Genomic DNA, 27,492 nt, shown 5'->3' with positions numbered 1-27,492 from the left:
AAGGTGGCGCAGTAACACCAGTGTCAGCCTGGTGGCGCTGCGGTGACGGTGTGTTGGTGGTATTTCAGACAGGAGGCCTCGGTGAAGAGGAGGTGACACAGATGGTTGAAGGTCTCTGCAGGATCATTCTCAGTACCTTCATTCATTCACATCCCATCAAGTAAACTCTGAACCCACGTTTTTCCTTTTATGGTAGCAGAGGAACGGAAGTGGGCCCGGCGCGCCGGTTCCAGGCGGAGGGGGCCCCGTCATCGCTGAAGTATGACTGAGACACAGCGAGCTGCGGTCTCCTCAGCTATGCGGCCCCGGGGCCAGCGTCTGACCAACACCTCTCCACAGGCCGGGGGCGTGGCCCGGGCACGGAGGGGGCGGGGCCCGCAGAGGCGGCTGCAACGCGATTGGTGGACGGTGGGTCCGGACGACAGGAGACAAACTCCAGGAAAACGGACGCAGCTGGCACACGGTGTAACGGGACCAGGTCTGTCGGCCTCCGCTGGAAAGTGTGCGGACATGAGGAGGTGTAGGGATCTTTTTCTCTTTCCAACAGAAAAGCAGGAGTTTTGAGAGAAAAACGTTTCTCATCACGTCCAGGCTCCAGACTCTCCAGGTTCAGGGCCATGAGTGAAACCACACTTTGACTTTCTCGGCACGGACGATGCGCATCGAGCTCGCGGCCGTCCACTGAGGAGAGGAGGCGCTCGAGGAGCCCGCCAATGTTCACCTTCCGTCGGCACTTCAAAGCCAGCCGTTAACCTCATTTCTGCACGCGCTTCAGGAAGAGACAGGTCGAGTCATGGCCGAGCACGAGAGCCTGGAGTTTGGAAAAGCGGATTTTGTGCTTTTGGACAACGTGTCTATGGACGAGTTCATGGCGAACCTGAAGCTCAGGTAAGTCCGCCCTGCGGCCGCCATTCACCTTTGTAAATCCACGCAGGAGCGCTCGTGTCCAGGAGAGTAAAGGTTGACTGAGAACACGCGTCTCATCAGGTCTGAGGACACTTTCTGACCAAATTCAAAGCGGAAATGTGTCCAGTTGTCACTTTTACCGCCTGGACAGGTGCTACCTGTTGCTCCCCACTGATGAACCATGAATGAACAGAACTTGCAGAACAACTCAACGTGTCACTCAGGTGAATTTGGCACCGCACCTGTGTTTGTTAGTGCAGCAACAACAAGTCATTTGTGTTCATCTGGCTGGGGTGCATTCACTCCATCAAACCGGTAATTCCCTTTGAGAAATGCAGGCGGTGGCCCCACCCAGGCTGCACACCCACCGCCTTCCGTCCAGGTGTCCTGCAGGATGTCAGGCTGGCTTTGTGAATGAAGGCAGCAGCTAACTGTGTCCTTATCTCCTTCCCTCACCTCTGACCTTCTGTAATGAAACTGATCCCAGACATGAGCTTTCAGTGAGCTGCCCAGCAGGACAGGTGTGCAGAGGACATCATTATTAGGACATGATCACAGTCGGGGCTGCACGGTGGCAGGTGACAGAGCTGGGGCTTATCACACAAGAATAAGTTGTGGCGCCTCATTAACGCCATTAAAAACAAGCTACCGTTCAGGTTTGAAGAAAAGTGGTCTGAAAACATCGTCAAACCCACATGGATCCAGACCAAAAGCCAAAGACTGTTCAGGAGCTGGTTCAACTCATAGAGGAGGAAAATAGATTGTGTGAGCTGTTTTGATTTGCAGAAAGTCTTTTTCTCTGTGGTGTGGGGTTGATTTTATTCTGAAAAAACCCTGAAGTAGTCTGGTTTACAGGTGATCACACCTTTAAGTCTGTCTCAGAGGCCTGGAAAAGGAGGCGTGATGGACCAGTGAATAAGTCATTGCTTTGTTTCTTCGAGGTCACAGTTAATCTATGAGATAAGGTTTCATTGATGACCGGAGGGGAAACTTCCCTGTTCTGACTCCTCAGTGGAGTGAAATCGACAGTATTCCCGACACGCTGCCAGCGATGACTCGTATAATAAATATTTGGAGGCTTGAACTGATGCGGGTTTCTCCTGTTGGCCTGCAGGATGCTTGGTTTCCCCGCTGTGGCCGAGTGCAGTGAGCTACAGAGCTGACTTATGCTTACAAGAAGCAACGACCTCCTCAGCCAAACGTCTGTGATTCCTTCTCTGCCTTCGCTTTGATAAACGAACAGAATCGAGATGTTCATCCGCTTGTTGTAAGACAGCGTGTGGACCCTCGCTCGTGTAACTGCTGACACCTTAAAGGCAGCGTCTGTGGGCTTAATTCATGCTTGGAGACGAGAGTTTAGTAATATGTGAAAGAAGAAGAAGAAGTTCTTGTCGTCAGAGCAGATACAGTAAGGCTTTGTTTACAGGCCTTAAAGTGCAGGAAGATAAGATAAGATAAGATAAGATAAGATAAGATAAGATAAAACTTAATTAATCCCAAGATGAGGAAATTAAATTATTGTTACAGCAAAGAGAAGCAGAAAGCACAGGATAAAAAATAAAAAGCAACTATACACACACACACACACACACACACACATCATGTACAAGATTATTATATATATTATTATAAGAATAATGTTGCTGATATTAAATTGCATGTGAGTCAAATATGGAGAATAAACACGTTGTTTGAAGCGAAATTATTCAGTAAAATCAACTATGAAGTTATTCTAATTGTTAGTTCTTCAGCTGTGAGATGTTTGTATTTCATAATGATCTAAAGTCCCTGTAAATATATATGAATGAGGAAGATGGATCGGTGAGAAGTGAAGGTCATAAAATCAAAGAGCAGCTATGAAATGAACCTGGTGGTGGCGCCGGTCAGTCCACCACTTGCTTGCTTGAAATATTGAAAGTTAAACTGGTTTGTTGCACCTTTAACAGGTTTCCCTCCAGTTTTCAGAGGTGTTCCTCTTCATCACGAGCGTTAAAACAAGCAGCAGCACAGAACAGTCAAGAAATATGGAAACGAAGAAGATGCAGATGAGACCCGACAAAGCTTTCAAAGCTAGCTTCAGCTGCATGAGGTTCATGTGTTCTGTTTGTCATTATTGAGATGTTTTGGTCAGCGCTCAATGTGTTAAAGCACCAGTGTGCAGGGTTTACTGCCATCTAGTGGTGAGGTTGCAGATTGCGCAGGAGAACCTACGGTGGCCGTCAGTGTTTGGTTTGTCCGTTCTGGGCCACTGTAGAAACATGCATTATTATTTTCAGGTGATTATACACTAATAAGTTCTCTTTTCTGCCAGTAGATCCCACTAAATCTTACACTCTGGCCCTTTAAGTTTCGGTCCCAGCCTCTGATAACTTTGCTCGTTGATTCATTGATTATATTAGCATTGTTTTGATAATTGTCATTTTTCACACAGAGCTAACAAACTTTCGATGTTTCCAACTTCTTAACTGTTGTTGTTACGTTGGACTCCAGGAAATTTCACTCGCCATTTTCACTGTTTTCTGCTGGTTTTTAGACCAATAGATAGATAGATAGATAGATAGATAGATAGATGTACTTTATTTATCCCAAGCTGAGAAATTGCAGTCCTTTAATTGAGAAAACGACCTGCAGATCAAACTGTCCAGCTGAGACGTCTCAGAGGACAGAGCCAGGTGCACGAGTGTGCATGTTTGGTGGAGGACGAAGCCGCTCTGCTCTGCAGTGTTTTCGTAGCCATACCTCTTAAATTAGATGAGCTGCGGCGGTGCGTTCAGTAGCTCCGGCAGCCAGGCGAGAAACCCTGAGAGCAGCCAGACAGCACCAGGCCTCATTTCCCAACTCTCTCCCATTTTCTGTCTGCTTGTTTTCCCTCCAGCGAGACAGCTCGGGCCGGAGATGGCGTGTGCAGATTGTTATTTGTAGAGGGTGTGACCGGCCAGGAGTGCTTCCTTTTTGCTGCTTTTCCCGCAGTCTGATGCATGTGAGTGCGTTTCGAGTGGGCTCCAGTGGAAGGAGGGGAGGGATCCAAAGGACCTGAGGCATCTAACGGTCCCGGTTTGTCCTGGTCCAGTTAGGTGGTAGGTCTGGAGCCCGTGTGGACGTCTCTCCAGGCTGAGCCTCGCAGTAGAAAGCCTGGTGTGATGAAGAAGCTCAGCTCCAGACCCGCTGAACAGAATGAATTTATTTAAAGTCTGGAGGGGCTTTCTGTGTGCGCTGCATCAGACTCGCCCATTGACAAGCACACATTGTTTGCTTTTACAGAACTTGTGAAAATCCCCAAATATCTTGATTTAAAGTGGGTCAGAAGCTGAGTTCTGGTGTGCAGCCGTCCTTCATTCAGCGTCATTAAACCCCTGCCGTGCTGAGTCGGTAATCACGTCCTCCGGTGGCCGCGTGCGAGCCGTGATTTGGAAAAGATCGCTTGTTTCTCGTCAGCGTGGCCGGGCATGGTCGTTCAAGTTGACATTTACTTTGTTTGACTTGAGGTTGAACTGTGTGACCTGTTCCGGAGAGCCTCCCAGTCTCTAAATAGAGCCCCGCAGATGCCCAGGCTCTTGTGGAGATGTCTGCTAGGATAAAAGTTCAGGCCAGATTCCTGCAGGGTCTTGGGAATTTTGCCTGAACTGACCAGCCAGCAGATAAGACTTCCTGGACTGAAAGTGTGCGACAGCCCACTGGACCAACACATGTGGATGTAGGAGAATCAGCTGATGTGTGATTAAAATGACTCATGATGGGAAAATACAGCAGGTTTGAGACTGAAGGGAGTTAAAGTATCGCAGTACATTTCTTTAAAACTGCTTCTGGAAATTGATATTTAATTGATGCCCACAGGAAGGCCACAAGTCAGACATGCTGAGGAGTGACAGGATCTGACAGCAGGAGGGATGTCCTGAGGGCGTCCACGTGGATCTCCTGGTACTGCCTGACCTGTTTAACCTGTCTGAATAAAAACGAAGCACAGACAGGAAGCAGTTTGAGACTGACAGCAGTGAGCAGAGGCTGTCTGCATGTAGCCTGATCGTTAGCCTGTTAGCTCGCAGTGTGCCTGCAGCTGAAAGTCTTTATAAGGCAGCGTTGTTTGGTCTGCTCTGAGGAATCCAGGAAAAAAACATTCCTGCACCACTGCTCCGTGTTTTCCACATAATTACAGAAGCATTTTAACTCTGCTTCAAATCAGTGTCTGATATTCCAGATAGAAAAATCTGCACTTTTTTATGTGCGGATGAATGAAAATCGGTCCAGAGGAACCTGACGGTCGCAGCTTCACAGGGCTGGATGTTAGTTTAATGGTGCTGGAGTACATGACGGGTGGGGCTGCTGTGCCATCGCTAAACACAATCAGAGTCCAGATACGTGCACTACCTGAAGGTCTGAATCACCCAGCTGTGGTATGCACCGCTGTCTGGCACAAGCCTCTTCTTCCTGTCTTGTGTTTTTCCAGCAGGCTAGAATTAATCATTGTCATGATTTAATCTCTGGAATATCACGTCTGAAGAAGACAAAATATTGGGCTGAAACTCCGTTTGGCAGTCCGAACTGCTCCGAGTGATTTGACCTTTGAACCCATCCACGGGGAGCTAAAGAGGACTTTGAACCGGAAGTCTCCAATAATGCGGAGCAGGCCGACGAGGCAGGAAGGCTGGCATTTCCCGTTCCCTTCGCTCCTCACATTTCATTGTTTCCTGCAGCTCCTCGTCCTGGCGCAGCAGACAGGCGCATGTATTTCAAATTAAAAACTGTGAGGCTTTTATTCTTGGGTCGCACCGACACATCCTCTGAAGAGTTACATAACCTGCAGTTCAAACCTTTGAAGTTAAAGCTGTGGCTCTATTTCTGGTGTTTCCTGCATTTGACCGTGAAATTACTGAGCAAATTATTTTCATGTGCTGTTGAAGGAACAAAGCTCCTCCTGTCTCCACCGCTGTAGCTGCAGGTAGGCTAGAAGAGGTGTGGTGTGTTTCTCCTGCAGAACAAACAGAGGGATCAAAGTGCCCACGTGGCTCAGGTAGAGTAAGGCTTGCCAGGAAGAGTCAAGGGTCAGACTTTTAACTCCTCCTCCAAGATATGGAGTGAATAAAGCTTTCTTTTTAGTCAAAGCTGGTTTGCACTGACAACGTTTTTATGTCCCAGCTCGTGTTTATTTTGTCACAGCCTCCTTTTTAAAGTTAAAAGTATTGGCATATTTGGTGTAGGCCCATTTTTAGCCCACCATCCTTTCCTGAGAGCTCACATATTTGCTTTTTCATGCCTTTGTTCATTCCTCAGTAATAAAACCAAAGTCCATGTGCAGAACACGCAGTTCTGTTCATGCCCTGCGGCAGAGATGAAAATGGCCGACGCCGTGCAGCAAATGCCTCAAAGAATATTTAATCCCAACCCGCTTATTAAAGTTTTTTCCTCTTAGTGGTGGTCAGTGACGGGAAGAGAAATATTTATAGATGAATGCTAAGATAGCCCGCTCCCGTTCACGTCCTGCACAGAAGCTCTCGGCCTCGCCTGGACAGGCAGCGTCACTTCCAGTCCGAGGCTTTGAGCTGCAGGATGTGAGGCAGATGGCTCCCAGAATAAGCTTCTTTTATGTTTTAGTAGTCAAAACTCGATGAAGACTCCTGTGCCAGTGTTGCTTCAGACTGACGTTCCCAGGAGATTTCCAGCCGGCTGCCCTGAACTGACGGCTTCACTGAAGCCTGCTGGAGAAAAGCCTCGCGGGCGCGCTCCCCTCCAGCAGTGAAAAGTCCAGTCTCGCCACAAGAATTTCCATACAACCGTCTGTAATCTGAAACACATTACCGTCCTTACATAAACAGGGGCTGTGCTTGTGCAGCTTTATTCCCTCTAAAATAAGTTCGCCGGCTCTCTGAGACGTCTCATTTGTGGACTGCCTGAGCCGGCAGGCGGGGTCGGCGGGAGGCCGTTCAGCACAGGCTTTCACCGCTTTTCAGTCTTTTTTTAGTGTCTTTGTGTTGCAGTTTCATTTGGCCACTGCCATTCATTTTCTCTTATAGCTTTATTTCTCTTACAGGCAGTAATACGTGTGTCTCACGTATACGTCGTGTATTTCATCACTGGTCTTTTAAGTTGCAGTAAGAATGAGATGCAGGGTTTATTAAGACGTCAAACCTCAGTATCTCTTGAGTGCTGACCCATCAAGCATCAAGTATCAGGCATTGAATGGGGTCAGGTTATTGTTAATTTAGTCTTTAATGAGCTATTTTCTGATGTAAAGTGTGGAAGCAGAAGGAAACAGTCTCACCACATCCATTGATTGGCTGCTCTGTTTCAGTCACATTAAATGATCTACATTTATTTTGTGCAGTGTTGCAAATTGTGTATTTTGTTAAGGTTAAAAGTCCGTTTACAGGTGTTGTATATATCACATATGTACATATGTGAAAAAGCTGTATCAGGTCGTTTGTGGCTCCACTGATAAACTGCCTCAAGTGATGTCACATGAGTCCATGACGGCTGTGTATGAAGACCAGAAGTTAGAAAGTGTGTGGAGTTAGAAAGAAGTGAGTTAACAGACCTCTGTAGGCTACAGGCTAGCAGCTCGGGCTACATTAGCCACCATTAGCATAACACACCCACATCTCCATCTGAACAGTTGGTGGTTGAGCTGCATTGTGGGTAATGTAGCCACCAACCAACTGCATCCTCTGCAACATTAAACCCAGACACAACTTCCCAGAAGCCTCGCTGTCCAGCACGCACACACACACACACACGTGCACACACGTGCACACACACGAGACATGATGCGTTCATACGACACTCTTATCTCCCCTCTGAGCCTCATTCACTGAAATAATGAGCGTTAAGTTTTTCAGGAGTCAGCTTGCATGGCGTCCTTTAGGGGAATCCCGAATGACTCAGGTGTGTGTGTGTGTGTGTGTGTGTGTGTGTGTGTGTGTGTGTGTGTGTGTGTGATGTCATCCTCTGCTTCCTTCAGCACTGTTTTGTTCTCTTGTCCACCTGTTGGAGCTGAGCCGCAGTGTGTGTGTGTGTGTGTGTGTGTGTGTGTGTGTGTGTGTGGTGTGTGCGTGTGTACAGCTGACTCACTTTCACAGCCAGCGCCTCACATCAATTCACAGTCTCTGTCACACACACACACACACACACACACACACACACACACACACACACTGGGCTGGATTGTTTACTGCATGTGCATTAGAGCAGCAACAATTAAATAATTAGTTCAATTAATTGTTAAATTCATTAAATTCAGTGATTTTTGAAGAAAAAACCTTCAGTTCTCTGATTGCAGCTTCTTAAATGTGGATATTTAGATCGATGGACAGTGAAAATAAGCTTTAGTTGCAGCCCTGTAAGGTGCAGCGATGTAATATGTGATCATTCATCAGTCACAGGGACGAAGTACTTTAACAGAAGCAGGACTTTCACCTGTAATGGAGTACTTTTACGTGGTCTTCTGTGTACTTGAGGTTTTGAGTACTTGCGCTCTTGCTCTGTATAGTTATTAATCCCTTTGTGTCCCTCCCACGTCTCTTCTCGCTGTTACTCTTTGTCCATCTGTCTGTTTTTGTGCTCTTCCCGTCCTTCTTTTAGCCCTGATACAAATCCTTCCTGAAATAGCCGTTGAGTAATGTCTGGCTCTTTTCTTTTTTTCTTCGCTCTCTTTTTCCCCAAATCCGTCCAGTCGTCCTTTCATAGCCGAGCTCGCTGTGATTTTTACATCGGCTGCCGCTGGCCAGTGTGTTAGAGCATAAACAGGTTCTGCATGCGGCTCGCAGCCAGGCCCAAAACCCCCACCACGACCCCACCCTTCATTTCTCCCGCTTTCACCACAAAGCTTTTATTGCCCTTTCTGTTCTAGTAACAGCCGGGTGGTGGTATATCTGTGTGTGTACAGGGGGTGTGGTGGATGGCTGCGATCCCAGTCAGCAAAGAAAGGAGGGTCAGCCATCTGATCTGCAGCCAGGCTGTTTACACATGGCTCCCATTTCCACTAAATATCCAGGCCCGCCGGCCCCGTGGGAGCGTCCTGCAGTGTGGAGGGGAGAACACATGCTCGGCCCCACGGCTTCGTCTTTGAGCGTGCTTCTTGTTTTCCTGCTGCAGCTGGAAAAAGTCCTGCAGAGTCAAAGCAGGACAGACCAACTTAAAGCTGAATGATTTTCACAATAAAGTTTAATTCCCAGGAAAACACAGGAAACAGCAGATGATCCAGGAAGGAAGTCCCTAAACGTAAAGTGAATAAACTTTAATAATTTAACTTCATCTGTTCTTTTCATTATTTTGATGCTAAATAATTTCCTGTCACCGTTAATGAAAAGTCTGAACGCACCGAGCTGCACCTCCGCGTCACCACACAGTCTGACCTGGGACGGACTTTCAGTATCACTCGATGTCACGAGGTTTGAAAATCACATCTAATATAATCATGCTGATGTTCAGTGCAGCTGATCGTGTCCACCTGCTGCACGTCATGCATCTGACAAACCTGAACTCATAAACAACAGAAGAGTGAGGTAGTAATCAGAGTCAGAAGAGTCAAGTCAGAGCCAGTTTTTGATGTTATTTGTGGCTGAATGCTGTTTGCGTTTGCACTCGTCAGGTAGACTCCACCAGAGGTTTACAGAGAGCGAAGCATTAAAAATGGCTGAAAAGAGCTGCCACATTGCACCAGGGTCCATTTTCACTGGAAGATACTCGTCACAGTATCGTAATAATTTCACAGAATGTTAAGTGCTGACAGGCATGAGACTAATAAAACTAATCCACCATTAATAAAGATAACTCAGTCCTGCAGATAAACAGATTCTGTCTATTTTTATATCCGAGCACGGCGTGAAGCTGGTTCACCACGGCAACCTTAAATTACATGTAATTTAACACACAAGTCACTTGATGACGTAATCTGTTGTTGCTGCGAGCGTTGAGTGGAGCCTTCGAGGTAAACGCAGCCTCAGATGTTGTTGCTTGTTGCAGCGATGGAGCGAGTGGAGGGAACCACGGTGTCTGTGTGTTTGTGTCACAGCCTCGTGTGCTGGCTTTTTGCTGCGTTGACAGATGGGATGTCTGCCTCTTCTGACTCGACAGCATCATATCATTTACTGTCAGGCCGACGCTGCATCATTAAAGGGCAGGAAAGTGGGACACAGCCTTCAGTCATTAGATAATAGATGGTTAGTGAAGCCTGAGTCATCAGGACAGAAAACGATGATGCACTCCTCAGAAGACATTGTATTTCACTTCTTGTGTCTATTTTACGTTGTATTTTTTTTAAGATTGGGAAACACCTCTTGAAATGCACAGTTCAGAGCTTTAAACTCTACTTCAAACACAGTCTGACAGAAGGCGTCTCCCTGCTCCAGCCGTGGTGCAGGCAGCTGTGTTAGTAGCAGGGAAACTTCCTCCTCTGATTCTGGGAGAAGGTTGATGTTGGGCTGCGGGGAGGGTGGATGTGCTACGTGTTGATGGGCTGCGTCTCCTGCAGACAGTCTGCGAGCTGCTGTTTAGCACTAAGCAGGCTTTACACAGCAGCGGAAAATCCCCTAATGCAGAGCCCAGATGTCTGATGGCTGCAGAGCGTGACGGAGGCCTCTGTCGCACTGTACACAAGAGAGGAGGGGAGGAGAGAAAGGTGGAGTGGAGGAGAGAAAGGTGGAGTGGAGGAGAGAAAGGTGGAGTGGAGCAACACTTGACTCATTTCTGGTGGGACCCCTAAATGGAAACCACAGTGATGTCTGTGATGTTAAACCTCAGCGCTGTCCTACAGTAGAGCAGATCATTGTTAGCCACTCAGGACTGACCTCAACAAAGACCTCAACCCAGACCTCAACCCAGACTTTAACCCAGACTTCAACCCAGACCCTCAACCCAGACTTCAACCCCATTCATGTTGAGATTCTGGTGGAAAACCTGAAACCAGCAGTAATCAGATATTCTACAATCCCATATGGGTATAACATTAGGGTGTCCACACACTTTTGGCCATGTTGTGTGTACATCTGTGGTAAAGTAAGATAACAGTTGGGTGCTCAAACATGAGTAATCAGCAGTTCCAGTATTCATTGATCGTCTCATAATGACCTGCTGGGCAGATGTTACCTGCCTCTGCTCTGTTTGTTTTAGATTTGTCTTCTGATTGGACTGACGTTTCTGAGCCGTCATCAGTTTTCCTTTCAGGCCTCGTTCAGTGACGTGTTTGCTGAGAACTGAACCTGGTTTACTGCTGCTGCTGCTGAGAACTGAACCTGGTTTGCTGCTGCTGCTGTTTTCCTCTTGTCCATTCACAGCTATCATGACTCATCTCTGCTCGTCTCATCCTCAGTGAGTTTATTTGCTGTGAGAGGACAGAAAGAAATACATGATTATCAAATAATTACCACCTAAAACAGGTTTGAATTCAGTCAGAGCCTACAATAATACAATGAACTCCAGTCATACAGGTGAGATGAACAACATGCTAATATGCTAGCACCTGCTGCTCCATAAGAACAAGAGCTGAAAACATTGATTGACCTCATCGGTGAATCTGCTGATTACTTGCAGCCCAAATGATCTTTTTTAATTCAACCAACAGTCCAGAACCCAAAGATGTTCAGTTTACAGCAAATATTTGGCCTTTTTCCCAGAAAATGAAGAGAAAGGATTAATTCTGTGTGGACGAGCTGATCAGCTGACTGACTGTGAAGTGAAGTGTTAAACCTGTCATCGGCTTCGTGTTACGACTCAAAGGTCGTGAGAGAGAACAGGATGGACGGCCGCCGTCCTGCAGATGAGACGAACAGAGCAGGGAGCCAGTACCAAGAGCCCAGCTGCCATGGCGATAAACCCTGAAGCGTGCTGCTGTTAGTCCAAACAGGCACAGCGATGGTGGTGAACAGCAGCAGATTAAAGTGGAACAGAAGCAGATTATCTCCCCGACCCTGAAGTTCAAACACATAATGATGACGTGCCGGCGTGTGGCACCGTGGACGCTTTCCTCATCAAACCACTGCACGCACACACACACGCACACGCACGTATTTAAATCTGATAAAGTCTCGTCGTTGTAGAACCAATGTGCGCCAGCTCGAGCTGAACTTTACAGGCAGACGCTGACACGATGATGAAGTTTTTACTGTACTCTTCATCTTGGACTTGCTCGGCACACGAGGTGGCTCCTGTTGGCTCTCGCTGTCTTGTTGATCGATGTCATGATTACAGCAGCGTGTCCAGCCTCAGGGCAGAGATGTTCTCACATCATTGTTTCGCTCACATTCACCTCTTAATTCTCTCTTTCATGGAGAAGAGGGGCGGAGTGCGGGTCAGAAACCGTCAGATCTGGCTTGTGCTCCTCCTCAAGTTAACCATAAAAAGACCCGCCCAAACGAGACTGGAGACAGTGGTTGTGCTCTGCTCTGTAATTCACATCTGTGTGTGTGTGTGTGTGTGTGTGTGTGTGTGTCAGTTAAACCTTTGAAGTCACTTTTTAATGTCTTTACACAGTCGTCTGAATAGCTGCAGAGTCACAGCAGGACCACAGAACCCCAGAACCAGGCTCCTGGTCTGCCTGGATACCCATGACTTGCTATGCTAACACTAGCTAGCTGCCTGATCATGGTTCTTCTATCATGGTTCTTCTATCATGGTTCTTCTATCATGGTTCTACCATGAGCTTTGATTTCCACCAGGCGCGTAACGTCTACATTCTATGCGTCATCCATCAAAAGTGGACTTGGAAGCTTCTGGGACGCTTCTGAACTGGATCTGGTTTCACACACCTTGTCTAGAACGGCAGCGACCAGCTCCGTTCGCGTCACAGATGTTGAATTTAGAGTTTAGAGACACAAACATTTGAAGTAATTTCAGTGAGATGTCGTAAACTTCGGCCTGTTTGTGGTGTTTTCAGTGTTTCTGATGTCAGTCCACAAAGCTGCAGCTGCATGATGGGAAGTTATTTTTCTGTGTTTAGAGCAAACTTCAGGAAATGTTGACGACTATTGCGGTCGTAACCTTCACGCGATGTCGACACGTGTCCTTCAGGAGTTCTCTGACAGCGTCTGACTGCTGTCCTCTGTGGAAAGACCACAGGCTGCAGGTCAGACCAGTTTAGACTCGCTTCCCTTCACAGCTGGACGATGAAGATGAAGAGGGAACAGGAGATGATGTAAAGGGAGTTGTGCTTTACCCCTCCCTTTCAAACCTGAGCTCTGTTAGAGCTCACCTGTTACCTGTCTAACCTGTGGCAGCAGATGGCTCACCTGCCCGCTCAGTGTGGAGCTGAAAACAAGGTGACTGTGTTGTGTGATTCAGCCTCCTGCTCCTATAAATAGCATCACCAGGACGCTGTTATGACCCGTGAGGTTCTCTAATCTGTCCTGTGTGTCCATTTAAATCCTCCTAAATGAGAGCAGAACAGACGGATCAGCTGACCCTGAATAACAGCTGGCACACCGAGGCTGAGTGATTCTTCTCCTCTATCCTCTCCTCTTCTTTTCTTTTCTTTTTTCATTTCATTTCATTTTATTTTATTCTCTCCTCCCCTCTCATCTCATCTCCTCTCCTCTCCTCTCTCCTCCTCACCTCTCATCTCCTCCTCTCCTCTCTTCTGTCCTCCCCTCCGCTCTCCTCTCCTCCTCTCTCCTCTCCTCTCTCCTCCTCTTTCCCTCTCTCTCCTTTCTTCCTCTCCTCTCCTCTCCTCTCCTCTCCTCTCCTCTCTCCTCCTCTCCTCTCCTCTCCCCTCCTCTCCTCTCCTCTCCTCTCCTCTTCTCTCTCCTCCTCACCTCTCTTCTCCTCCTCTCCTCTCTCCTCTCCTCTCCCCTCCTCTCCTCTCCTCTCTCCTCCTCTCCTCTCCTCTCCCCTCCTCTCTCCTCCTCTCCTCTCCTCTCCTCTCCTCTCCTCTCCTCTCCTCTCCTCTGTCTCTCAGCTGGAAAAGACAAACTATGGTAGAAATAAATCACCTTGTGCTGTGTGTGTGTGTGTGTGTGTGCGTGTCAGCGTGTGTGTGTGTGTGTGTGTGTGTATTTCTGTATTTATTGCTGTTATGTGACTCCATTTGTGATAAGTGTTATCTTCAGGCAGCTCAGATCCAGAACTAAACTGAGTTTGATTTATGAGACATTTTATTCGTCCTATCTTTGACACAGTCATAAAGAATCATCTAAATAAAACACTGGAAATAACAAAAGATCATAAACGCAAATGATTAATGAAAAACTAAGTGTTGCTTAAAGTACCAAAGCACCAAAGAGCCTGAACATGTTAAAATACACAAAAACACCAATAAACTGTTGCTGTTTCAGCTTTTCATTGATAATTTTAATGGATAAAATAGCATGCAACAGGTATTATTGATCATTAATCATCTTTATCAGAGATTATTAATCATTTTTCAGACCCACAAGGTGAAGAAAACGTCGCTCCAACATGTTCTGCTGGACTGAGACGTGGTCCGCTCTGCTCTCTGGTCTCTGTTGGGATGCACTCCCTCTCATTCAGAGATGATGTAGCCTGATGCTAACGTCTGTTCATCGTTGTTTTCCTTTAGCTGAACATTCTCAGTGATATACTTTATTAATTTGAACAGTTAGAAGTGTTAATAACCTCTTTAGTTGAGGTTGGGGCACATGTTCCTGTTTGGAACCAGCTCAGGGTCCAGTGTGGGTAACACGTGCACACATGCACCTTCTTTCCCTGCATATCCAGCTGGGACAGCCCCCCCCCATCATGTAAACCACTGTTGACAGTCCTCCAGAAGCCATTGTACATGTGCGTTAAGTGGGCAGCTCACTGTGTTGGCCCGTGCAGGGGGAGACGGGGGGGCCGGTCTCAGACAAAGACCTCCGATTGACGTCTGAACAATGGAGCAGGCACACAGCAGCCTCCTGACTGAGGGCGGGGGGACACAATGGGGCTTTTTCTGCAGCACCACTGCAGGAAGAGCCAGCATGTTAGCATGTTAGCTTAGCTGCTGAGAGGAATTATTGCACATCATTTTGTGTGTGTGTGTGTGTGTGTGTGTGTGTGTGTGTGTGTGTGTGTGTGTGTGTGTGTGTGTGTGTGTGTGTGGACCAGTGTGTTTTCAAGTTTAAGCTCTTAATATACACATTATACACACTTTACATCTTTCTGACTATTTTCAAATGCATGCTGCAGAGATCATTAGGTTTCCAGGTATTTCTGTAACTAGCAGCTTGTTTGCAGTGTGCAGTGAACATTAAATCAGCATCGATTCCCATCATCACTGGATGTCACTGCAGTCTGAAGGCTAAGTTCATCGTTTGTTAGGTCTGTTAAAGCAGACCTGAACTTGTGTTGTCTTCTCCTGACTCGTGATGTTCCCACATCGACACTGACAGCAGCTGCAGACTCGTCTCGGCTGCTGCTCGACTTTCAGAAGCGGATGCTTCTGTGGTCGTCCCACCCGGTCCAGGACACGCAAGCGTCCCGTGTCGTCGTCAGCAGTCGTGCCAGCGTGTGCGTGGCCCGACACGTAGTGTGAATACACACATGTGAACACAGGAGGATGAGCTAATCTGACCATGTGTTGCTAACCGGTGTGTCAGTGCAGATGTTGGAGGTAAAGTGTTGTTTCCAGCTGCTGCACCCCCCCCCCTCCCCACAGCTTCCTGTTTCTCTTTCTGTCACTGTCACTCACAGAGATGCACTCAGTTTCAGTCAAATCATCTCTTTATGATCGTATCACTTCTACGTTACCCGAAAAAATGACCAAACATCAGGGTTCAGTTTCTATTTCCCTGAGTCAGCATGAGTCAGCATGCGAGGTGCTTCTTTGCCTTTTAAGCGTTTAGAGAAGCCAAAGCTGGTGTCCATGACACTCAAACCAAACAGTGTCATGGACGTCTGTTAGTGGCCTCAAGAACCTTCACGTCAACAGAAACTGTGCTCATTGCATCAAAGCATTCATCAGCTAGAGTTCAGTTTAAAAACCATATCTGGCAAAGCTTTAAACAAATATGTCTGATTTTATCTGAGTTTATTTCTTAATATCGGCCCGTCAGCACCGTTCAGGAATTATCTGCTTCTGGACAGCAGCTGTGAAGAAAGAACATTCTTCTTCTCCTCCTTCGTCCTCTTTGGACAGGAAGGAAGTGAGGCAGGCGGCCTGAAGCAGAGGACAGAGACAGACAGAGAGAGAGAGCGAGACAGAGGCAGAGGCAGAGAGAGGCAGAGAGAGGCAGAGAGAGGCAGAGAGAGAGCGAGACACACAGAGGCAGAGAGAGAGCGAGACACACAGAGGCAGAGAGAGAGAGAGCGAGACAGAGGCAGAGAGAGACAGAGGCAGACAGAGGCAGAGAGGGGCAGAGAGAGAGAGAGAGAGAGGCAGAGAGAGAGCGAGACAGAGGCAGAGAGAGAGAGAGACAGAGGCAGAGAGACAGAGGCAGAGAGAGAGAGAGAGAGACAGATTTTTTTGATTTTTAAGAGTTACTTTATTCCATCAATTCTTTAACGGGCTATTTACAAAAAAAGAAGAAAATGACAAACAAAAACAACAACAACAACAAACATCCTCAAAACACAAATAAATGAATAAAAACTCAAACTACATGAATAAATAAATCAGTTCAGCTCCTCAGAGAAGAAAACCTGGTTTTCTCTCACAGAGCACAAAACATCACTGTGAGTCCATCTTTCACTGAACTGATCGACATCTTTCATTTGTTTGTAATAATTGAAGTCAATCATTATTCTGGCTTTCACCATCCTGGTGAACAGCAACGTCACATCAACGTCCACTGAATCCTCAGTTTTCCTCTTCCTGCTGACATAAATCGCCATCTTTGATTGTCCCAAGATGAAATTCATCAGTTGGCATTTATGTTTTTCAGACTTTCTGTATTTTACACCAAGAATAAAGTTTTGCTTGGAGAAAACTTCTCTTAACTTTCTGAATAAACGCTCCAACAACATGAACAGAGGACTGAGACGAGAACACTCTGAGTAGCAGTGGAAGACAGTTTCTCTGTGAGGACAGAAAGGACATGTATCACTCACACTTTGATCAATAAGAGACAGAAAAGCATTGACAGCTACGATCCCGTGTAACACTCTCCACTGTAAGTCGGCCACCTTCTTTGTCAGTGGAGGTTTGTATAAAACCCTCCAGGCCGGTTTGACATCGTCTGGCAGGGTCAGATGACGTCGCCAAGGCGTGTCAACCCGATCCTGGAGTTTGGTTTTGTTGAGACATTTAACCATCATTTTGTACAAATCTTTACTTTTTGTCTCTTCCAAGTTCATAAAAGAGTGACTTTTGTCACCTAAAAAACAACCAGTACAACCATCAAACCTGGGACGAACACCTAAAACAGGGAAAGGATCATCAGTGTGAGGCACAGTCACACCTTCACCATAGTCCTTCAGCAGAGTCCATTCGTGTCCTGTCAGACGGTGTCTCCAGTGTTCCAGCAGCCTGTTGACGGTCCTCACAGATCTGACTCCCAGGCCGGCTGCCAGAGCAGCTCCATCGTCCAGTTTTGGTCCAGCAAAGTTCAAAACAGACCCAAAGGTCAGAATCCCTGCTCTGCAGAACAAGTCTGTAACCGCTGGCCCGGCCCAGGAGGGGGTGTCCAACCGTTCGCCATGCACCACTGGTTCCTGCAGCAACCAGTGCAGAGAGTTGTTTTCTGCTGTCCTGTCCTTTACCAGCTTATTCCACACAGTGAAGACGCCACGGTAGAAGGGAGGCAGAGTCTGGAACTTCAGAGTCCTCAAATCCATCAGGAAGAGCGACTCATGAAGGCCCAGACCACTACACTCCTTCAGCAGTACCCGGGCCAGTGGTCTCCACACCAAGTCTTTTGGACCGTACAGCAGTCTCTGCACATACTGGAGGCGGAAAGTAGCACCCCTGCTGGCCAGATGTAGCAGCCCTTGTCCTCCTTCCTCTTTTGGAAGATGGAGAATGGCCTGAGGGATCCAATGCAGTTTATCCCAAAAGAAATTAATTAAAATCGCTTGAAGCTGTGAGAGCAGGTTTGAGGGAGGATCTACGCAAGCGAGTCTGTGCCATAACGAGGAGGACACTAGATTATTGATCACTAGTGTCCTCCCCCTGTAGGACATGCTTGGTACGAGCCATTCCCACTTTTTAAGACGGCCCTTTATTTTTTCCAGCACATTGTCCCAGTTTGTTCTTAGCACAGACTCATCACCTAAAAACACTCCCAAGTATTTTATCCCCCCTTTTTTCCATGTCAGCCCTCCTGGTAAAACTAAACTGTCCAGCAGTTTATTTCCAACCATCACAGCTTCACTTTTTCCCCAGTTCACCTTAGCAGAGGAGATTTTGTTAAAGAGCCCCACATTCTTTTCCAGAATGTCAATGTCTTTTTGCGTGCTGGTGATAATCATGACATCATCTGCATAGGCCGACATTTTAACAGCTGAAGCACAACCTGGAAAACAAACACCTGAGAGTTCCTGTCTGAGTTTGTGCAACAGAGGTTCAATGGCGAGTGAATATAACATGCCAGAGAGAGAGCATCCCTGCCGGACCCCCCTCTGCACACTAAAAGGTGCAGCCAAACCACCATTTATTTTTAGTATACTCGCAATATCACGGTACAGAACCTGGATCTTGGCTATAAAACCTGGGCTGAACCCAAAAGCACTCATCGTCTGCCACAGATACTGGTGTTCAACCCGGTCAAAAGCCTTTTCCTGGTCTATGGAAATAAGACCAGCATCAATGCCCAATAAGCCAGAGACGTCCAAAACATGCCGAATTAAAGTGATATTATCACTTATTAACCTGCCGGGCACACAGTAGGTCTGGTCCACATGGATGACCCTACTCATCTCCTCTCTCAGTCTGGAGGCCAGAGCCTTGGAGAGGATTTTATAGTCCCCACACAGCAGAGATACAGGCCTCCAGTTCTTTAGGTCCTGTAGATCTCCTTTTTTTGGCAGCAGGGTGATAACTGCCCTCCTGCAGCTCAGTGGCAGCCGTCCTTTTTCCAAGCTGTTCTTGAAGACCTCCAACAGATCTTCACCCATCACTGACCAAAAGGACTTGTAGAACTCCACAGGTAACCCGTCGATGCCAGGTGCTTTGCTGTTTCCCAGGCCCATGAGAGCAGTGTGCAGTTCGTTCAGTGAGAGTTCTGTTTCCAACACTGCATTGCTGTCAGCATCCACCTGAGGCAGACCAGCATAGAAATCACCAGCCAACTCTGCATCCTCCACATACTCCTTTTTAAAGAGTTCTTTGTAGAAGCAGGTGGCATGTCTGCGAATCTCTGGGGTTTCTGTTATCGTGGATCCGTTTTCAGCACGTAGGGAGTGGATGATCTTCCTCTGGCCGTTCTTCCGCTCCAGACTGAAGAAAAACTGAGAGGGGGCATCCATTTCGGATGAGGTCATGAAGCGTGAGCGGACCAGAGCGCCCTGTGCTGTCAGGCCCAACAGGTTGGCTAAGGCAGCCCTTTTGGATTTAAGGGCTTCAACATGCCCTTGATTTCCTGTAGACTCCACTAGACTCTGTAGTTCTACTACTTCAGTCTCCAGGTCTTGAAGAGATCTGGAAATGTGCTTGGTGACATTGCGAGTATACTGCTGACAGAAATGCTTGATCTGGATTTTTCCCACATCCCACCATTGCTGCACTGAAGAAAAAGCAGTTTTGCTTTTTCTGTGTAAAAACCATAAAACCTCAAAAGCAGCTCTAAAAGATTTGTCTTGTAAAAGTGCAGTATTGAAATGCCAGTATGCACTGCGTACCCTCACCCTCTGAATATAAAAGGAGCACTGAACAAGACAATGATCGGAGAAGCCAACAGGAACTATTCGACACGATTTAAAAATACTGAAGTGATGTTTAAAACAGTAAAAACGATCGAGTCTGGCCAAAGACAGCAGATTGTCTCTGCAGTGACTCCAGGTGTACTGCCGCTCGGTCCTGTTAAAACCTCTCCAAACATCTTTCAGATCGTGGCTTTCAATCAGCTGCTTTAGTCTGGCAGATGAAGCAGGATGGGGCTCCAGGTGATTCCTATCGAGTTTAGCATTTTCTGTACAGTTAAAATCGCCGCCCAGGAACAGAAACTCATCAGAACAATTATTAAGAACGTCAATCAGAATATTTAAGAAGCTCATTCTTTCAATGTGTGAAACTGGAGCATAAACAACCACAAAAACCATTTTGACATTTTCATGTTGTGCTTCAACTTTTAAAATGTGACCACACATTATGTCCTCCACCTGTACAGCACAGGGACTGAAGCCCTTTGAAAAAAGCAGGCCGACTCCACCACTGTTGGACGTTTTGTGGCTTAGGAAGACGTCCCCAGGCCACTCTGTCCTCCACTGTCTTTCATTATCAGTGTCACTGTGAGTCTCCTGGACAAAAGCCACATCTAGCTTTTTAATTTCTATAAGTTTGAACAGACAAGCTCTTTTCTCATCACTTCTGGCTCCATTTACATTTAAAGAGCCTATTTTTAAGTCACACATGAGAAAAGAAGAAAATGTCACTGCAACCAAAAAACATACGTGTAGTATGTGGACAGACATTTCAGGTTTAATCATCATCTTCGATCAACTGGGCTCTGACTTTGGTCACAAGTTTTTTAAGACGGTAAACCTCCTGTTCACTGAACACATCGCTCTCCTTCCTCAGCTGAGTCACAGATTTGACAAAACCTCTCAGATCAGGGAAGTAAAGTTCAGGTTTAACGGCTCTCTGGCCTTTAGTTTCCTGCAGAAACTTTCTCACTTTTTCAACTGGATAAAAAGTGAACTCATTCTCTTGTGATGGCGTCCACTCACATTCCTCCTCATTATCTGACAGGTCCTCTGTCACTCTTTTAGCTCGAGCTCCACTCTGTTCTTTATCACTGCTGTTTTTTCTTTTTCCAGGTTTATTTGTTAGACTTACATCATCTGACATATGTTCATCCATCAGCACCTCACTGATCACACTATCAACCACCTGACAACTGTTTCCACTATTTCTGTTACTTTTCTGTTTCTCTGATTTCTCAAATGTCTGAACGTTTCTTCTCTTTTCAGTGTTGTCAGTCTCAGTTTGATCCCGATCTACACTCTGCTCCTTGTCCTGCATTTCTGCCTCTGTTTCCCGTCTTTTCTCAACAGACTGACACACACCGAGCGAGTCTGACCCGGGCCGCGGCGCATCAACCGACTCCGAGCTGCCCGCGGGCCGCCCCGCGGCGGGCTCGGCCGCCCGACCCGCGGGCCGCCCCGCGGACGACCCGGCCGCCGGACCCGCGGGCCGCCCCGCGGCCGCCCCGGCCGCCGGACCCGGAGCCGCCCCGGCCGCCGGACCCGGAGCCGCATCGGCCCGCTCCGCGGCCTCAGGGCAAGACCGAATCAAATGTCCCTCCGCACCACAACCGAAACATTTCATCGTCTCTGAGGTAGCAAACACGATGTAATTAAAACCTTCAACCCTAAAACTGAAGGTCAGGTTCAGGTCTTTGGAGCTGTCTTTGAGGACCATGAACACCTGTCTCCTGTGACACACTACGTGCTTCAGTTTTGGAGACTTACAGCCGAGCAGAAGCATCTTGATGGGGGAAACCAGCTGTCCGTAACGCGCCAGCTCTTTCACCAGCTCTTCATTTTTAATAAAAGGGGGGACGTTAGAAATCATTATCTTTTTTGCTGGGTTCACCAGCGGCAGGACGGGGGTGAAACTTTCACTTATTACCACGCCAGATTCAACCACTTTTTCCACCTTTGCCACGTCATCCAAAAAGATGACGATGGCGCCGTTCATACGAGACGCGGACTTTATGCTTTCAAAGCCCACCACCTCTCCAACCGCACAGCTGGCCTCCTCCACCGAACAGCCGACATTCGGGATTAATTTCACCGCATGTCGGCGGGTCAGCTTCTCCAGCTCAACCTCACTGCTGACAACGGGCATAATGCCCGACTGCCAAAAAACCCCACCACCTAACCAACCCCACCGACCCACCACCAACTAACACCAAAAACCTACACCAGCACACTAACACATCCAAAAACCACAAAACAGAGAGAAAAAAAGAGTAAAGTTTGCACAATCACTCACAACGTCCGACACTCACTTCCACGCTCACTCCAACCTCACGCATGCGCTCAGAGAGAGAGAGAGAGAGAGAGAGAGAGAGAGAGAGAGAGAGAGAGAGAGAGAGAGAGAGACAGAGGCAGAGACAGACAGAGAGAGGCAGAGAGAGAGAGAGACAGAGAGAGACAGAGGCAGAGAGAGAGACAGACAGACAGACAGAGGCAGAGAGAGGGACAGAGAGAGACAGACAGAGAGAGAGACAGACAGACAGAGAGAGACAGACAGAGGCAGAGACAGACAGAGGCAGAGAGAGAGCGAGACAGACAGAGGCAGAGAGAGGCAGAGAGAGGCAGAGAGAGGCAGAGAGAGGCAGAGAGAGGCAGAGAGAGGCAGAGAGAGAGCGAGACAGAGGCAGAGACAGACAGAGGCAGAGAGAGAGAGAGAGAGCGAGACAGAGGCAGAGACAGACAGAGGCAGACAGAGGCAGAGAGAGAGAGACAGACAGACAGAGGCAGAGAGAGAGAGAGAGAGGCAGAGAGAGAGCGAGACAGAGGCAGAGAGAGACAGAGACAGAGGCAGAGAGACAGAGGCAGAGAGACAGAGGCAGAGAGACAGAGGCAGAGAGAGAGAGAGAGAGACAGAGGCAGAGAGAGAGAGAGAGAGAGAGAGAGAGAGACAGAGGCAGAGACAGACAGAGAGAGGCAGAGAGAGAGAGAGACAGAGAGAGACAGAGGCAGAGAGAGAGACAGACAGACAGACAGAGGCAGAGAGAGAGACGGACAGAGAGAGACAGACAGAGAGAGAGACAGAGAGAGAGACAGACAGGCAGAGGCAGAGACAGACAGAGGCAGAGAGAGGCAGAGAGAGGCAGAGAGAGAGCGAGACAGAGGCAGAGACAGACAGAGGCAGACAGAGGCAGAGAGAGAGAGACAGACAGACAGAGGCAGAGAGAGAGAGCGAGGCAGAGACAGACAGAGGCAGAGAGAGGCAGAGAGAGAGAGCGAGACAGAGGCAGAGACAGACAGAGGCAGAGACAGACAGAGACAGACAGAGACAGACAGAGGCAGAGAGAGGCAGAGGCAGAGAGAGAGAGACAGACAGACAGAGGCAGAGAGAGAGAGAGAGAGAGAGAGAGGCAGAGAGAGAGCGAGACAGAGGCAGAGACAGACAGAGGCAGAGAGAGGCAGAGAGAGAGCGAGACAGAGGCAGAGACAGACAGAGGCAGAGACAGACAGAGACAGACAGAGACAGACAGAGACAGACAGAGGCAGAGAGAGGCAGAGGCAGAGAGAGAGAGACAGACAGACAGAGGCAGAGAGAGAGAGAGAGAGAGAGAGAGGCAGAGAGAGAGCGAGACAGAGGCAGACAGAGGCAGAGAGAGGCAGAGAGAGGCAGAGAGAGAGAGCGAGACAGACAGAGACAGACAGAGACAGACAGAGACAGAGAGAGGCAGAGGCAGAGAGAGGCAGAGGCAGAGAGAGAGAGACAGACAGACAGAGGCAGAGGCAGAGAGAGAGAGAGAGAGGCAGAGAGAGACAGAGAGAGACAGAGAGAGACAGAGGCAGAGACAGACAGAGAGAGACAGACAGAGGCAGAGAGAGAGAGAGAGAGAGAGAGAGACAGAGGCAGAGACAGACAGAGAGAGAGACAGAGATTATTTCTAGATTACTTCTTCTGGTATAGCGATTGCTCTGTACCAGGGGTCGGCAACCCGCGGCCCCGGAGCCGGCTCTTTCATCCCTCTGAAGCGGCTCTCTGTGGCTTTTGACAATAATTAAAGTTATTAATTATTATTAAGAGTATTTAATTAAATGTACTTTACTTTAGTTTGTCCGTTTGTTCGCACGCCTCACAGATGAAGCTTACCTGTGTGAAGATGCAGGTGATGGTGCACAGCGCTGAGGTTCAGGAGCAGAAACCACATTAACCACGATTGATTAATATTTTAATTGTCTATTATTATTCATATTTTTTATTGCTCAGTGAAATAGTCGTTTTATTATTCAGGCTGACTGCGTGCTAGTAAAAGACTGACGGCACGCAGAGAGTGGACGCATTTTTGGTTTGCTGCTGGTGGAGATTGTTTTCATAAAGACAAGAAGGACTCAAATAGACAGGTCCAAGCGGCTCTTTGAGTGGTAAAGGTTGCCAACCCCTGTCCTATAACAACAACACAATGCTACACAGCCTCCACTCTACTGGTATTAATAATGAACTTTATTTGTAAGGCACCTGTAAATCACATGCGAGTGCATAAAAACAGTGACAGAAAATAAATGGAAAATAAGACGGAGAGTAAAACCAACTTGATAACAGCAAGAAGAATAAAATAATGAAAACTGAATGAAGAGAATGAAATAAAACCCACTGAATAATGTTAATAAAGTTAAAAAAGAGCACGTCGAAAGCATTAAATCAAGTAAAATATGACATTTAAATAATGTTATCTGGAAGTTTTTAGCTTTCTTATAACCAAGCTTTTAAGCTCATTAAAGGCTTCGTATGCAAGGAGGAGCTTTCAGTCTTTGTACCAGATGCAGAATCTGGGATTTACTCCCATTCATCCATCAGTGAGGGCCAACACTGAACCCCATCCAGCACATCTCATTGTCATTGTGTGCTGCTGCAGTAATACCAGATCACCTGTAGAGGGAGCGAGGAGAGCACTCTCACTCGTCCTCTGATGAAGTCACCCCCTCACTGACACTGATTGAGGGTGTGTTCAAAGCTCGTTCTGTCCTTAGAGATGACGAACTATGAACTCAGTGTCATAACATTTATGGCCTTCTTACCTTTCAGCAGTGTGATAAACTTATTGATAATGGCTAATGTTTAGCTTGATACACAGTACGGTCAAGTGTTCAAACTCCTTTGTACTTAAAGCACAATTTTATGCTGTTAATGAAGTTAATTTTGCTTTTTGAGTGGATGTCCCAGCATTCAAAGCAGGTCTGCAATCAGCCGCACTTCAGTGCTGATTGCTGTTGTAGTTTGTAGGGATTTAATTAGCAGAGGCCCCTCAATACAATGTGGTATTGATTTGTTTAGGGGCAATTTTGATGTATTGCAGTTTTTAGATGAGTGTGATTCTGTAAAATCCTGTTTTTCAGTCTTCTATGTCGACTCATTTCCCACTGAACTGTGTAGAAATGTGACTGTTGGCTCTCTGATGGAGAGTTAGGTGAGAAGATTTGACTCCTCTCTCATTCTTCACAACACCAAAATGTCAAAATTCCTTTAGTGAGAAAGGGATCATGTCTCCAGTTTATTGTGTTACCTGGTTGGTCGATATGTGATCGTGTGTCTGGTTCGGTCAAAATAAACCCTTCATTCACTGAGTTGGATGTGGAAATATTCTGGCTCTGCACGCTGTTTGTGCTGCATGTTAGCTTGTTCTTCAGGTGCAGATTATTAAATTAGCAAAATAAAATGACAAAAATCATGCATAAAAGTGAAAGTATCCAAATATTGCAAACATTTTCTGGTAAACTTTGGCAGGTGTGCATCTTCTTTTCACGCCACGTGTGAATAAACGTGTTGTTCCACAACTTTCAGTGTTGTTTTACCTGCTGGACCTCAAACACATCACAGTGATGCGATTTAAATATTTCATTACATTCATAGATGTCCGATTGTGTGTGTCCTCAGGTTTGAGAAGGGGAGGATCTACAGCTACATCGGAGAGGTGGTGGTGTCTGTCAATCCTTACCGTGCCATGAACATCTACGGCCGCGACACCATAGAGCAGTACAAGGGCCGCGAGCTGTACGAGAGGCCGCCACACCTCTTTGCCATCGCTGACGCTGCTTACAAAGCCATGAAGAGGAGGAACAAAGACACTTGTATTGTCATCTCAGGTAACACAGGAAGCCCCCCTGCACAGACTGCAAGCACCGAGGCGTTTTACTCTCATGCACATTGTACAAATTTACATATTGAGATTTATTTCGTATAAATAAACGTTCTATCTCCCTTATAATATAACAGAATAATGCAATAATCAGTTAATTCATCTTATCCTCAGATGGTTTCTTTCCTGAAAGATGTTCTAGATGACTCTGTTAACTCTAAAACAAGTGTTTCATGTGGTCCTGAGCTGTGTGGCAGCATGAAGACAGGATGAAGCGCCACCCAGTGGTCAGAGAGGGAACTGAGTCCCTCTGAACCCTCCTGTCCTGACAGAGTCCTGGTTCTGATGTGGTGGACTGAAAACTGAAAAACCAGGAGTCTCAACCTGCCGTCTGATGATAAAAAACATCAACTTCACGTCCTTTTCTCAGCGTTTACAGTTTCGACCACGTTTTAATGTTCGGTTATTTAAATTACTTGAGGTTTGGTGGCTTCGCTTGGTTTAACTCGCCAAATGTTTTTCATTGCAGGGGAAAGTGGAGCAGGAAAGACCGAAGCCAGCAAGTATATAATGCAATACATAGCTGCTATCACCAATCCCAATCAGAGGGCTGAAGTTGAAAGGTGAGCTGCGTTGGGAGGGTTTTTTCTCTGGATTCCTGTATTAATGTTCTGCATCGTTGCTCCTGCTTGAAATATTCTCACAAAACTCCATTTGATCAGGATGTGTTTCACATATCTGAATGAGCTGCTCAGGTACAGGTGATATTTCAACGTAAGGTGAAAACTGTGAGCAAATGCTCAACAATATTTGTCAAATCAGAGGTTTTACACACAAGAAAAGGTCTTAATTCAGTTCAGAGCTGCAGCTGCAAGAACATCATCAGATCATCGTCAGACAGTACTGACGTTTACAGCTCACCTTTATTATTTCATCTCAGCTGTTGTCGGCAGAAGTAAGTTTCTGTCGCTGCGGTGAATGAATGCTGAAGTCTCTCAGATCACAGTGACACGTGGTCACAGCTCAGCAGGAGAAGTTGCACCACAGAAGGGTCAATACGGTTAATGTGTTGAAACTAGATGGATATTATGAGGAAAGCTAGAGATAAGATTAGATTTCAAGTAAAGAAAACGTAGGTGGGAGATATAGATCAGACTTGTGGCGAGAAAAGGTTTCAAGGTCAGTGGTTACAGTTAAATGTTGAATACAAACTGCTGGTGATAAAATCTCCTGCTGCACAGACGTGCACACACCAAACAACATTAAACACCAGAGAGGACACAGTCATGAAACATGATGTCACGATTCGAATAATTTCAGTAAATGTGGGTCATCGTGGTGTAATTTGGGAACATGTGCAGCCTGTGTTTTCTCTCTGTATATCTTTATATTTCCACTGAGCTCTCTCAGTGTCAGACTACCTTCTGTCACCACAGTGTTATAACAAGCTGCTGTCCAAAAAGCTGTCATTGATTTTTTAACTTTGTATTGAACCTGCGTTATCAGATTTTTGGCCACTTGTTGGCACAAGAAGCTCAAAACTTTATCGTCACATCATTATCTTCTATTATCGTCTGTGCCTATTTCACCATTGAGCAGCCACTGAGCAACATTAGCTCTGATTTAGAGTCGTTTTTGGCCAACCGGAGATAAACATCCTGCTCTTTAGCTGCTAAATGCTGCAGAGATATCGCTAATAAAGATGTATTATAGATGGTAATATACGCAGGTGATAGGGAGGATATAA

At 46.9% G+C, this 27,492-nt stretch overlaps 1 protein-coding gene across 2 annotated transcripts in view; it reads left to right on the top strand.

Moving 5' to 3' along the window:
• Positions 1-450: 450 nt before the first annotated feature.
• Positions 451-27,492, top strand: part of myo1d (myosin 1D) — a 94,199-nt gene continuing 67,157 nt past the window's right edge. For both annotated transcript variants that reach the window (XR_006007871.1, XM_041962107.1), the window contains exons 1-3: positions 451-888; positions 25,544-25,752; positions 26,275-26,368. Coding sequence is in view for 1 of the 2 variants with exons in the window: in XM_041962107.1 (XP_041818041.1) it covers positions 794-888; positions 25,544-25,752; positions 26,275-26,368 (398 nt within the window). In the remaining variant the exon portion in view is untranslated. The remainder of the gene's footprint in view (positions 889-25,543; positions 25,753-26,274; positions 26,369-27,492) is intronic.

This window comes from Chelmon rostratus, chromosome 21 (genome assembly GCF_017976325.1).
Source record: "Chelmon rostratus isolate fCheRos1 chromosome 21, fCheRos1.pri, whole genome shotgun sequence".
In the NCBI taxonomy this organism is placed as follows: domain Eukaryota; kingdom Metazoa; phylum Chordata; class Actinopteri; order Chaetodontiformes; family Chaetodontidae; genus Chelmon; species Chelmon rostratus.
Note: the sequence above shows the minus strand (reverse complement) of the source record. Positions and strands in the feature narration are given on the sequence as shown.